At 43.1% G+C, this 14794-nt stretch overlaps 1 protein-coding gene across 1 annotated transcript in view; it reads left to right on the top strand.

Annotated features, from left to right (window-relative positions):
* TMPRSS4 (transmembrane serine protease 4) overlaps positions 1–4604 on the top strand; it is a 35255-nt gene extending 30651 nt beyond the window's left edge. Inside the window, exons 12-13 of the mRNA XM_033919117.1 lie at positions 158–310; positions 3111–4604. Of these exons, the coding sequence (XP_033775008.1) occupies positions 158–310; positions 3111–3122 (165 nt within the window). The 3' untranslated portion in view covers positions 3123–4604. The remainder of the gene's footprint in view (positions 1–157; positions 311–3110) is intronic.
* The last annotated feature ends 10190 nt before the right edge of the window (positions 4605–14794 follow it).

Here is a 14794-nt window from a genome sequence, read left to right as displayed (position 1 = left end):
GGATAGGTGTCTCTTATAGGAGTTCACTTCATCTGAGTGATCATTAACTTGCACCCTTCATCTCTTAAGGACCCTCAGATGTTACGTATATTTTCAGAATATCCTGTGTAGATCATAATAACCTCTCTGTCTTTCCCTTGCTCTCCTTTCTCCACAGGGTGACAGTGGCGGCCCACTGGTTGCTTTGAGTGGGCAGAAATGGGTACAGATGGGCATTGTGAGCTGGGGCACTGGTTGTGGACAGCCAAGAAAGTATGGAGTTTATACCAACATCATATATTACTTGGATTGGATTTATGGTACTATGACGGTAAGAAGGCAAAAACCAGGAGAAAAACCTCCACAAACAAGTCAAGAACCAACAAAAATCATCGGAGGTCCTGAAAATTGTTGGTGTGCAATTTTACTCATCAAATCACAGATACTTGTGTGGTGGCTCGACACGCACATGTTTCAGCCTCTATGGCCTGCTTCAGGAGCCTTGTTTGGTGTGTCCAGTGCGTATTAGCGTTCTCACTGTCGGCTCCTGAAGCAGGCCGAAACAGGTTTCCGTGATTTGATGAATAAAGTTGCACACTAACAATATTCTGGGCATCCGCTGTTTTTTGTTGGGCCATGACTAATGTGACCATACATCCAATTTTGAATGGGACCATCCCGTTTTTAGGTAGCCTGTCCTGTTGTCCCCAGGCACTGCTTTGGGACACTGAAATATCCCATTTTCAGAAAGAGAGAACCCACCTACCATGTTTCCCTGAAAATAAGACCTATCCCTAAAATAAGCCCTAGCCTGATTTTTGGGGTAGGTCTTAATATAAGCCCTACCCCAAAAAATAAGCCCTAGTTGCCAGCAGCAGCATTTCCTCCCCCGCCACTCCCCACCCCTCTGCACACCGCCCCACCTCCCGCTGACCCTTCCATCTCTCCCCCGCCAACAGCGAGACTGAAATACCTTGTAAGAAATGGCAATGTCAGCAGCAATCTAGACAGGCATGCTGCCGTCTCTCGCTGGAGCGTTCCATTGTGCCACGTTGCTGATGACATCATAAGTGATGCGGCAGAGGAAAGTCCGGGCGAGAGAAACGAAGCAGCCTGTCTAGATTGCTGCCGACGTTGCCATTTGTTACAAGGTATTTCAGTCTCGTGGTTGGTGGGGAGAGATGGAAGGGTCGCTGGTGGGGGGGTGTGCGAGGGGAGGGCGCGGGGGGAGGGGAATGTCCAGTTATGAGAAAAAAATAAATAAATGGTCACGTTAGCCATGACAGTAAGAGACATTCTGTGGTGCACTGATGTGGCAAGTCTACAGGGCTTAGGGCACCGTTAATATGAACCAGTCCAAAAAGATGGTTTGTACTGTCTTTGGGCAAACAGAAGAACATCTCGCCTTAGGTAGGAGAACAGCAGAACAACAAAAGAAAGGCAAAGGGATATGTATGTAACGACGCCTTCTTCGGGGAACATTGGCATAAAAACAGCGAGAGATTCACTTGAAGTACTGAGCCTACAAACTCCATGGGTATGTAGACAGAAAACAAAAATGAGCATGATGAAGGGCTCGCTGTTTTTCTGCCAGTGTCCCCTGAAGAAGGCATCGATACATACGCCGAAACCAGGATCCTTGCTAGGGACTTTTTGAACAAAGACTTTCTTGGCTGAAAGGACACCTCCCCTTGCCTTTCTTTTGCTGTTCTGTTGTACTGTCTATGAACACTGCTGGAAAGATAGGTAGCTGATAATTGTGAGGTCAGCAATTCTACAATTGGGTACCTTCATTTAGATGCCCCAAGGACACATGGAAGGAGTCTATTTTATAAGGGCATGCGGGCACCCAGGTTCTGTTATAGAATACTAGCATAACCCAGTATCAGCGTGCAACATTTACATAAATGTTGGTAACTAAATGACACAGGAACATGTATAATAGATAGTGTTCTGTATACTTCCTGTCCATTTGCACACCGTGTAAGTTAGGCACAGTGTTGGAAAAAAGCACGGAGGTGTCCTGCAGGCACTTTTGCAGGTAAGTGCTAGTATTTGAGACATTTACATGCACACAGGTCACATAAATGCAGGCACCTAGCTCAGTGGCATAGTCACAGGGGGGCCTCCCCCTCCCCCACTTTAGGATGCCAAAGCCCTGCCGGCAAAACAAATTCCCTGCTGAGCCACTCCCCTCCTCCTCACCCTGCTGTACTAACCTGGAGGCCAGAGGAGTGCCTCCAGCCGCCAAGACTGTGGCTCCTCACACAAGAACTGAGCACACTCAGGGAGTGCCAGAGTTGGCGACGGGAGGCACTCTTCTGACCTCTGGGTTACTGCAACAGAGTGAGGAGGAGGAGTGGCTTAGCAGGGAATTTCTGTGGCTGGCAGGGCTTCGGCATCCTCACCAACAAAAGTATTATTTTTAACATACTGGGGGGAGGGAGGGAATACATTGTCCCCATTAGTCCACTTCTGGGCCCCCGTCCCCCCTCAGAATCAGAGGGCTGGCTACACCCCTGATAGAATTGTCCTTCACATGCATATATAGTACTGTATATACCTACAGCTGACCTAGTGCTACAGCTGGTAGACACTGCAAGTTTGCTGTTAAGCTGATTCAAGCTTATAGGTTGCTTGGAACTCCCACCTAGAGTTACCATATGGCTCCAGAAAAAGGAGGACAGATTGAGACATCCGGGTTTTACTTCACAATGGAAGTAAAACCCAGATGTCTCAATCCATCCTCCTTTTTCTGGAGCCCTATTGTAACCCTACTCCCACTAAACAAACATTTGTGTTTCATTGTACCTTAGTGAGAATTGTGGGATAAAAAGAGTTAAAATCACATTTTCAGAGCCATAGGCTGGAAAGATGACTCTTCTTTTAAGGACATGTTTCGAAAAGATCTGTATACTAGAGCTGAGTCATGGGTTTGAATCTGAGTACAGCTGAATTAGCTTTTCACCATTCCTCTCAGGAATACACATGAGAATCAATTGTAATATTTTTGTAAGACCCTTTTGACAAGCAGGTGCCAAGCCTTCTCTTGCCAGGGGTTCATGTCTGATTCTTGTAGCTTATTCGGTATTCATGGACAGCTTCTTATCAGTGTCTAAATCTTCTTGCAGAGAGCACAATGAGAGTCCGATGGAGAGAAGCACCCAACTTGCTGGGGAACTCATGTGGGACCTGTGTATCCCATGGCTTCCAAGCAGCCCAATACTGATAAGGCCGAGGTTCATAACTACAAAACCTGTCACAAATGAAGGAGCTCAGATCTTACCTCTTACCTAGCACCCAGCTAGGTATTTATGAAGAAGACATTCTGCGCAAAAAATGTACCTTGTACAGTATAGAGAAAGGACAGACTCAGCCCTTCTATAGAGGGCAGTTGATAGAAGTTTAACCTATAACCTTTTATAAAGGAAGGACAGACTCGTTCCCTCTGCCCTTGATAAGGGAAGGGCAGCCTATTTCTATAGGCACAATGACTGACTTCACATGAATCCATGTTGACCACTGGGGTTCTATCAGATTTTCCAGTTGGAAAAATATTTCTTCATGTTAAATATTTATTGCACTTTATATACTGTAAATACGTCTCTTCAAAGTATATCTAAGATGTTGAAACTTGGACATGTTTTTATATCCCAATTGTTTAATGTGATAATAATATTGCACTAAATGGATCTATTCCTTTTAAGATTATTTTATTCCTTAATATGGCACTTTTTACTTATGTTTACATTATTCAAGTTATTCAGTAACAATAGAGTAGAGTTGAAGATTGGGCAGCATTCTAATAAACAGTGGGACCCACTGTTGTTCCAGCACTGTGACCCCTCAAAACAACTTCCTCCTGCTCTACTGTACTTTCTACTGTTTCAGCATTGCGACCCCCCCTCCCCCCCCCCGACAGCTGCTGTTCAAGTACTGAGAATCCCTCACACACTGCACCTCACTCCTGCCCTAAACTACTCCCTGCTATTCAGTACTGAGCCGCTTACACAGCTCTGCGGTACCCCGTTATTCCAGTACTGAGATCCTCCTGCCTTACATACTGTTCTAAAGCACTCCCCTCCTGCCCTGCAATACCCTTTGCTATTGAGACCCACACACAGAGCTCTGCCCTGCATCACCTCCTGCTATGCCATAGATCTCTTCAGATCAGGCAGTGCTAATTGTGCTGAACAGTGCCATACTGTGTAGTGGTTTTGTTATGTGTAAAATTGTGACCCAGAGTGCAATCTGAGATAAAAACATGTTCACATATTAGGACTACTAGTTTACCTTTGTAAAATTGTAAATAAATGTTTTTATATGTGGTATAAGAAAATTTGTGCTGCAATTATGAAAACCTGAATGTAAATATAAATTATACTTTTTAAAAGTCATATTGAATATGTAATGAAAAAAATTATTATTACAGATATAAAAATGCTCGATATTTGAGGCATAGTTTTCTTTGGGGGAAGGGCAGTGGCTCACTGGTTACGCTGGTGCCGCTGCACCCAGAGGTTGTGAGATCAAATCCCAGTGCTGCTCCTTGTGACCCTGGGCAAGTCACCTAATCCTCCAGTGCCATCTCCTTTGCATGTCAGCTTTGAAACGCCAAAGCAACAAAAAGGCAGTATACAAGTCCCCATTCCCCTTGTATACAGCACTACTCCTTGTGTTCCATATATGAGAAAATGTGCACCGTTGTAACAGAGAGTGGGGGTGTAAATAGCCTCTACAGTACAGTCTTGCAAGTTTGAAGCAGTTAGACACTGTCACAAAGAAGTTTTGCATATACAAGGAGGTACACATAGTTTTACAGAGTATTGTGTACACAGAGAGGTGTGCAGAACAGTGATGTAAGCAGGGAGAGGTATACTCAAAACAGGAAGTTTACCTAGCTTTGGATACTGGCATTGTGCGAATGTGGATCCCTGGCAGTGAGTTCAGTTCTCTTGGCACTTTGTATTATAAAAATAAAGAAGTGCAGGCTCAGAAAGGTTACCGTAGCGTTCTTTCTTCTGAAGATTATTTGTATACCTTGGAACAATTTGTGACACTTATAGCAGTTTAGTCTGTAATTAGTATAATTACCTCAGAAATTTTTATAACCCAGCTTCCAGCTCAGTCAGGCCCTCTCTTGGCTTATGGTGCCATAAATCTTCAATTGCAACTATCCTAGGGTCCCTATTTTTATATACCCTCCCAGTTCAATTCCAGCTGTTGCAGTGGTGGCCTTTAGCCAGGGGCCAAAAGCCATGGTTCTCTTTGCGACCCAATGAAAGTGAATCCAAAGTCTGGCCACTGGGTGTTGCTGTTGTACAATGACTGGAATGACTTTTTTGGCAGGAGCCATGTGCACTGTCTCTGCAGCAACCTCAGAAGAGGAAAGGTGCCAGGAACTGAATGTAGGATCTCCACGTGGCACTGTGCAGACTATATCCGAATCTTCTGTATCCACAAAAATTTTAGGTGTCATTATTGACAATAAACTCTCTTACCATCCTCAAATTAGTGCCTATAAGCTTAGGATGATCCGTTCCTCAGTTCTCTTCTGGATAGTAGGGCTCTTAACATCTTAATTCATTCTCTCATCATTTTTAAAATCGATTACACTTCCCCCTCCGTATTCGCGGGGGTTAGGGGCAGAGCCGGCCTACGAATATTAAAAAACCATGAATAATATTCGGGCCGGTTCTGCCCCTAACCCCTGCTTCCCACGGCTATTTTAAGCCCTGAAAGCCCCCCCCTTAAGCCTTACATAGTCTAACGGGTTTTCAGGCAGGAGCAATCTTCCCACGCTCCTGCCCCGTGCAGATCGCTCCCAGGAAATAGCTGCCTTGAGCTCCCGTAGTCTCTCGAGCCATTTCCTGGGAGCGATCTGCACGGGGCAGGAGCGTGGGAAGATCACTCCTGCCCTGAAAACCCCCCAAGACCACCAAGTAAGGCTTAAGGGGGGCTTACAGGGCTTAAAATAGCCCTGTAAAATGAATTTTGTGGTTTAAAACCATGAATAAGCGAATCCATAGATACGGAATTTGCAAATACGGAGGGGGGAAGTGTATTATAATTCTCTTTATAAAGGTCTGTGTCAAAAAGAGATTAGACGTCTCCAACTCGTGCAAAATAGGGCCATAAAAATTATCACGAACTCCTAAACGATTTGATCATGTTACCCCATTATTAAAGAATGCACATCGGTTACCCATTCAGCACCCTATTACGTATACAATTGCTTTACTAGCTTTCAGAATTTAAAAGACTAATGTCCCCACTTTTCTAGACAGACTTTTAATACCATATGATCTCCCCAGAACACTAAGGTCCGCCTCACAACATAGCCTAAATGTTCCTTCACTTAAAATAATCAGCATTCGTTGAAGCCACCATTTTTTCGGTCACTGTCCCTTTAATCAGGAATTCCCTCCCACTTTTATTATAGCTGAACAAAGTTTGGACAGATTCAAAAGTAATTTAAAATGTCTTTTGTTTAAAGATGCCTACAAATGAGATTTACAATTCTTTAGTTTTTTAATTTTGAAATTAACTTCCTACTTCTCCTTACCCTACTGTGTTATCCTTTCATGTTTACTTTACTTAAGAATTGTAATTCTCCCTGCTTTTCCTCTTGTTTACAACCATCCTTTCCCCATCAAGTATGTCTAATTATATGAAGATTTTGTCTACTACTTGTTCGTTTCCCCATTTTATATTTTTAACTTTTTAAATGTACAACGCTTGGAATATTATGTTAAGCGTTTAATCAAATTTTTAATAAACTATGAAACAAAAAACAATGTGGAGAAATGATGTTCCTGAGATGGACTTTATTAATATTAAAATAATATTAAAAACTTGGCAAACCACATAAAAAAACCTCTAGGACAAAGTCCCCTGAAAAGCTTTGGACCCAACACGGTGCGTGTTTCGACAGAATGTCTTCTTCAGGGCTCCCTATGAAGTCCTATGGTAAAGATACGTGGATAACTATGTCAGTCGAAAATAAACTGATCCGTAAAAGCTGTGTGCAAGACGGACTAAAAAAAAGCCAAGTGAAAAAAAACTATATCTGAGTCACCAGGCTGGCTCTGAGGAATTCAGCTTTTCACTCAATCCTTTTCTTACGACAGTGCTACACTTTAGGGCTTCAGATTACCTGTATTAAAGACTTCACAAAAGCAATCTTTAATATCCTTCCAAACAGGACATTTGATCCCATTTACTGTTCTGTCTCCTCAACTGATCCTTCTCCTGAGACCGAAGGGTGTTTATTTTGCAAGTGTGAAACAGGAGCATAAGACTGAATGAGGCCTCTTATGAATCAGAAGATACTGTCTTATTAATGCACATCCTTTTCAGATTTTTTCCGGATGTGGCTAGGACCACAAAACTATGTTGAAAAAAATTCCTGAAATTGAAAGACAGGGTAACAGCTTTAGAAGGAGTATTTTCCTCCAGTTTCCCTGTAAATGTGTGATAACATTGGACAAAGAATGTCATCTTGTGGTGAGAAGAGCAAAAAGAGAATATGAAGAGAGGCTAGCCAGGGAAGCACAAAATTTCAAACCATTCTACAGATATGTTAAAGGGAAACAGCTGGCAAGGGAGGAGGTGGGACCGCTGGATGACGGAGATAGGAAAGGAGTGGTGAAGGAGGAAAAAGAAATGGCGGATAGACTAAACATGTTCTTTTCGTCAGTATTTACAAAAGAGGACACATCCAACCTGCTGGAACCTGCAAAAATCTTCATAGGAGATCAAGCAGAAATACTAACATCCATCGAGGTTAGCCTTGAGGACGTACACAAGCAGATAGATAGATTAAAAACTGACAAATCTCCGGGCTTGTCATACATACGCATCTGGGATTTTAAAAGAATTTCAGGCTCATTATCTTTTTAGGGTTTCTGCCAGGCACTTGGCAGAAAACTCAGTGCGATTGTCAATCAACTGCTAGGCGCCGGTTTTAGAATCATGCCCAGCAGCACCTAAGTGGATTTAGGTAAAAGTGGGCACCACTACATTTGGCCAGATTTTCATTGGTTCAATTCACTGGCTCCTATCTCAAACACCTAGCGATGCCTATCTCACCACACCCACTAACCACGCCTACTTTTTAGGAAGGCGTTGGAAGGTGCCGCACAGAATTCCACGGATATCATTTAAATTTTTTATTTTTGTGCTAATATAAACTTGGCTTTCCCACTATGGCCAATCATTTTCTTTTTTCTTCGTAAAACTTTGGAATGACCTTCCTTCTATAATTAGAGTTCTCTCTCACCTACCCACTTTTCGTAAAGGACACTGAAGACATATTTATTTCAGAAATTTACTAACGATCCTTCTTTTTCAAATAATCAATCATAAACGATAAAATTCTGGCCTAAAAGATAGTTTCTGTTCTAATCTCCTATATAATTTTATTAATATTTTGTTAACCGAGTCGAGCCCTCCTGTTAGGATGAATTGGTATAAAAAAAAAAATCAAGATTAGATCAGGGGCTCCTTTTACGAAAGTGCGCTAGGGTTTTTAGTGCACGCATAAAATTACTGTGTGCGGTAGCCGAAAATCTACCGCCTCCTAAAAAGGAGGCTGTAGTGGCTAGCGCGCGCGAGAATTTAACGCGGGCTATTGTGCACGTTAAGGCCCTAGCGCACCTTTGTAAAAGGAGCCCTAGATGTTACTGTGTTCAACAACACTGATTGCCTAAGTGCCACTGAATAGCATCACTTTGAATATTGAACCCACGAGTATCGCAAACAAATCTGTATTCATAGTAGAGAATGACACGATGACAAAATTCATCACCGTTCCCGTCCCCGCGGATAACCGCGGGAAACCATCTTCATGTAATTCTTTAAAGAGAGAGAGAAGAATCAGAGTATGAATGGCCACAACCACTGACCCGCAAGCTTTGCTTTGAAGAATGCTGGGGTAGAAGGACCGAGGTTGAAACAGACACTACAGAATGACAAGTCTCTGGTATCCAGAGCAGATATTGTGATGTCATAATGCCTCATTCCACCAGTGCCTAAGAGCCAATCACATCAGTGATGTCACAATGGCTTCATTATCCTTGGCTCACATAAGAATCAGAGTATGAATGGCCACAACCACTGACCCGCAAGCTTTGCTTTGAAGAATGCTGGTGTAGAAGGACTGAGGCTGAAATAGACACTAAAAAATGACATGGGATTATTTCCTATGGTTATCCGCGGGGACGGGAACGATGACAAATTTTGTCACCGTGTCATTCTCTAATTCATAGTATATACTCTTGCACATGCTACTCAGGGCTTAGGTGAAAATATTCCTGTCGTATCATTCAGTACACCTCAGAAAGACAAGGGTTAGCAGCAATCTGAGTGAGAGAGATCATACTGCACAGATTCTGGCTTAGGAATGAAGTTCATTCCTGCCACAGAGTGTAAAAACAAAGCCAGCTGGAGACATTGGTTGCCCACGGAGAGACAGAGAAAGTGACAGAAAGGTCTGGCAAAGGAAAAATTTTATTTCATTCAAGAGCGAAGCTAAATAAAACTTTACAGTACAAAGATATCATTAGAAGGCATTCCGCAGACAGCTAAAACCTATCCAGGATTATGGTTTGAGTATAATGTGTGCCCCTCCTTCTATACACACAAGACAGTGTGGCTGTCCTGGGACACAAAGAGGACGTTTCCTCAGACTTTGGTACATTATTTCTGTGCTTTCCTGGTACTTCTTTTATTTAGGGAACTTTTTCACATTATTTATTGCAGGAACAGATCCATGCTGTTGGGCTAAAGACACTCTTTTAGCTTTTCCGGGTCTCTGCAGCTGAATTCTGGCAACAGACTTGAGGTGATCATCTTTTGGCCACAGTGCAATGAAGCCATGGCCAAAGCTAGAAGGATGTTAGTGTGCAAAAGGGGAACTATAAAGACTTCATTTAGAGTACGACTGAGTCCAGCTTTGGAGTCTGCGACATGGACCTGTTCTGGCGGGAGAGCTGCCTCCCTCAGAAGTCACCACATCTGACTTGCATATTCTCTACAGCGGTATAGTCCATCGGCACCAATTGTTTTTATTCTGTGGTTTTATCTTTATAGTAGTGATTGGATGACTTTATATCGGAAGGCTTAACAGCTCTTAAGCTCTCCTGCTAGAGCACGGTTCCGTGTTTGGTCATATTTGAATCTTCATTTATCAATAAAGTTTCCATTTATTTGATCTTCTGGACTCTTGGATCCTATTTGTTGGGAGCCATTGCCTTGTCTCTAGTCTCCATTGCTATTGTTGTATAGTCATAGAGCAGGGGTGTCAAAGTCCTTCCTCGAGGGCCGCAATCCAGTCGGGTTTTCAGGATTTCCCCAATGAATATGCATGAGATCTATTAGCATACAATGAAAGCAGTGCATGCAAATAGATCTCATGCATATTCATTGGAGAAATCCTGAAAACTCGACTGGATTGCGGCTCTCAAGGAAGGACTTTGACACCCCTGTCATAGAGGGTCCCCCCCTTTTCCCCTTGTGGGGATTATTGTTGTTGGGTTTTCTCCTCATAAGTTATCCATCTTTCTTATTTGATGTGTATTTTGCTTATTATGAACTGCTTAGATATTGCAATATATCATGTACAGTTGAAATTTGAACATATGAGTAACCGGTTTGAAAGCAGGTAAGGTCAGATACACCTTTTTATAGATAATCATTAAATATTACTTTGAAGACAAAAGACAGGTTAATTAATGTCTGTTCAAATCATGTCCGTTGATTTTCCAGTTTATTTATGAGTGAGTCACGAACGTTTGTCGATTTTACCACACCTTTCCCTCAACTGACGATCCCTATGACATTCAACCAAACAGCATCCTAGACATATGTATGCATTTAATTTTGCTTAATTAACATGAAGCTAATAATTTTCATTCCAGCTTGCACTTCCTTGGGTAACCCATGCAAAGTATACTCAGGACGTTGTGCGTGCCACATGACCAATCTGGTACTGAAGCCTATGCACCCCACAGTATGCTGGAACTTGTATTCCTTTGCTCAGCAGGGCTAGACCCCAGTGTAATAGGTGCAAATAAAAGCCTAAGTACAGCCAGAAGCAGTTCCCACCCCACCCCCTGTACACAATCCCTTTATGAATAGTCTGAAATAGCCCAAAGTGGTAAGAGCCAAATGAACTAATAATGTGCTGGAACAGGACTGAGTTTTCTAGAATGTTTTTTTATTTAGGCATCGATTTCCCGGCTGCAGTCCCACACACGGCTTCCAGCGATTGGCATTATGTGTCCGTGATCTAACCTTGTGCCTCCCGTCACATTATATTGTATTCCCACCTAAATATTTATGATAACTGTTGGAAGTCGCCATGAAGACAAAGTGGTACCTTCATGAAATACAAATAAACATGTAGGATAAATGTAAAATAAAGGAATATTTTCCCATGAGCTGTCTAGCAAGAATGGGTGTCACAGTTGTCTGCTGCTCTGGACCCTCTAGGCCAGGGGTGCTCAATGTCAGTCCTCAAAGTCTGCAACCCAATTGGGCTTTCAGGATTTCTCCTATGAATATACATGATATCTATTTGCATGCATACACATAGTGACACCAGGAAGTACTTCTTCACCGAAAGGGTGGTTAATCATTGGAATAGTCTTCCACTGCAGGTAATTCAGGCCAGCAGCACGCTGGACTTTAAGAGAAAATGGGATAAGCATGTGGGATCACTTCAGGGAAGAATTTAGGGGGGTGGGTCATTAGAGTGGGCAGACTTGTTGGGCCGTGGCCCTTTTCTGCCGTCATCTTCTATGTTTCTATGTAATAAAGCTGAGAAAGACAAAGACAGAAATCAGACAGACAAAAGCGAAAGCAGAAGAAAGATAGCTAAGAGGTAAACAACCCTTGGTCCAGAGTGCTAAATGCTCCAACACTGCTCCAACACTCATCAGAATTCTATGAGCGTCGGAGCATTTAGCGCCCTGGGCCTGGTAGAAACCTCTACTGTGGCTTAGTAAAAGAGAGCCAATGTGAAGTGATAAGATATTTTTCAGGCATGTCAGAAATATGTATCTAACCTAGTGTCCCGCAAACTTTTCCAGCCGGCGGCACACTAAATACAGTGCCCCGGCCGGAAGGCACCCGGATGTCGATGCGATGACATCATCCGCACGCGCGGTATCATTGCATCAACATCCACACATGCTCAATGTCATTGCATCAACGTCTGCACATGCGCGGAGTCCTGTCTTGCCACGACCCTCCCGTTGCAGGGATACGGGAGGTGCAGGGAGAAGAGGAGAGACGCCGGCCAGGAGGAGAGTCGTCCAAGCCAGCTGACTTCCTACAGGACGTGCCTCTCGCCGCGAGAGACACATCCTGTAGGCAGGCAGCCGGCATGGACGACTCTCCTCCTCGCCAGTGTGTCGCAGCACACCAGAAATCTCAGGAGGCACACAGTTGGCGATACACTGATCTAACCATACACAAGGCCCAGAAGACATGGTTTCTTTGTTTAGTATATACATGGAGATAGTTACCCAATTTTTTGCAGCATTTAAAAAAAAAAAATTTCTTTTCTTTTTCTTTTTTGCAGGTCATGCGCTAATTAATGTTTGTAGCTGCAAAAATTAAAGTTAACCCAGTATCATTCAGTTAAACTAGTGATCATTGAATGAAATTTTGTTTATTCGTGACTGTTGTTTTGTTTTTTTTAAAAAGTATGAGTATGTTTAACCTCCTCCCCCCCCCCCATTTATACAAAATCTCAAAAGCGGTTTTAAGCGCAGGCCGCCGCGCTGAATGCTCTGCGCTGCTCCTGACGCTCACTCTATGAGTGTTGGGAACAGCGCAGAGTATTCAGCGTGCTGGTCTGCACTAAAATCCACTTCCGCAGTTTTGTAAAAGGGGGGGGGCGGTTAATTTGTAAAGCTTTTCTTGTAAGCTGATATTTATTTGAATATAAGTCGTCTTAACCTTTGGTACTGGGCAACATATCAAGTTTTGGAATAGAATAGAAAGTCCAAACAGTAGGAAGAATTTAGGAAAACAGAATGGAGAATTGCTTAGGCAGGAGGGGTATTAATTTCTATTTTTGAATTGTGATGTAAATTTGTAACCTGCTTTGCCAAAAATGATTTGTAAACGTAGGGTATAAATATGTCATTAAATTAAATGACATTGAAAGGAAGAAGCCTAGAGCTGGAATTGGAAGCCTGAACAGAAATAAGGCTTCAAAGAAGGTTTGGATAGGTTCCTAGAGGATAAAGGAATTGAGGGGTACAGATAGGAGTAGCGGTAGGTTATAGGGATAGTCTGGGACCATTGCTCAGGCAATGGGCCTGATGGGCCACCGCGGGAGAGGACCGCTGGGCGAGATGGACTTCTGGTCTGCCTCAGCGGAGGCAACTTCTTATGTTCTTATTGATAAAGAGCAATGTGGGGAGAGAGATGAAGGCGAAGCAGAAAAGCGAGAGAAATGCTTTGGATCAGGATTCACTGACAAAAATTTTGGATACGAACCACTGATAGCTGGCATTTATCATATTTCTGTTTGTTTTACAGTGCTGTTAAATGTTAAGATTTCTTATGCTGTATCACGCTCAGGATGAAATTAAGAGGTGATAGGCTCAGGAGTAATCTAAGGAAATACTTTTTTTTACAGAAAGGGTGGTAGAGAGTGGAAAAATCTCCCAGAAGAGATGGTGGAGACATAAATTGTTACTGAATTCAAGAAAGCGTGGGATAGGCACGTGGGATCTCTTAGAGAGAGGAAGAGATAGTGGTTACTACAGATGGGCAGACTGGATGGGCCATTCGGCCTTTATCTGTCATGTTACTATGTTTCTATAACCATAAAGCTCTATGACATCACAATGCAGGTGTAAAGAGCCCTAGCCAATAGGGAGCGGAAGAGATAATGGTTACTGCGGATGGGCAGACTGGATGGGCCATTTGGCCTTTATCTGCCATCATGTTTCTATGTTTCTAGGAAGCAGTGAAAAGCTTGGCTCTTTTCCCAAACTTTTAATAGAAAAAGCAACCAACTAATTACACACACAAGGACTAACACCAGCAGCACATACTGAAGTAGAACTTGCTTATCCATTCTTGCTCTAGATCAGTGTATTGCAAATTATGTGCCCCGGCAGATTCCAGGTGTGCCAGCAAAGAGGAGAGGTGCCAGTGCCAGATGACTGCTTACAGGACATGCCTCTCACAGTGACAGCCACGTCCTGTAGTCAGTCAGCTGGTGCCTGCGCTTCTCCTCCTCGCTGGCACCTCTGCTCCTTCTCCTCACCTCTCCTTCTGCAGCACCCTTCCCCCCCCCAACCCGGTGGTAATAGGAGGCTCAGGCCACAGCTGGAGGACAGCCACACATGCACGTGACATCATCGCATTGATATCTACACATTTCCGGGTGCCCTCCAGCTGCAACCCTGAAATTAGTGCAGTTTAAAAAGTTTGCGACACACTGCTCTAGATGAAATCATTTTCATGCACTCGTACTGACTCTATATTCAATTTTTTCTTGTTAGTCACCATTATTTCTTTCTAACTCCTGTTACTCTATCTTATCTGTCTTTATGTTCCACCTCCCCTTACCTCCTATGCTGTTAAGATGTTGTATTGTGTTGTTATTGGTGTAATTGATGACAAAAAAGCACAGAGGTTTGTGAACCACTTAGCAGATATGGGCTTGATGAGACGAGTCTGTGATCTGACACATAAGTGTGGCCGTATATCGGCTTAAGGTCAGAACAGTGGATTAGAAGTTGAGTGTTCCTTAATTAGGCCACTCCCTTAGACGGACCATTCTATTTTA

Source organism: Geotrypetes seraphini, chromosome 13 (genome assembly GCF_902459505.1).
Source record: "Geotrypetes seraphini chromosome 13, aGeoSer1.1, whole genome shotgun sequence".
In the NCBI taxonomy this organism is placed as follows: Eukaryota; Metazoa; Chordata; class Amphibia; order Gymnophiona; family Dermophiidae; genus Geotrypetes; species Geotrypetes seraphini.
This window is presented reverse-complemented; position numbering and strand designations above follow the sequence as displayed.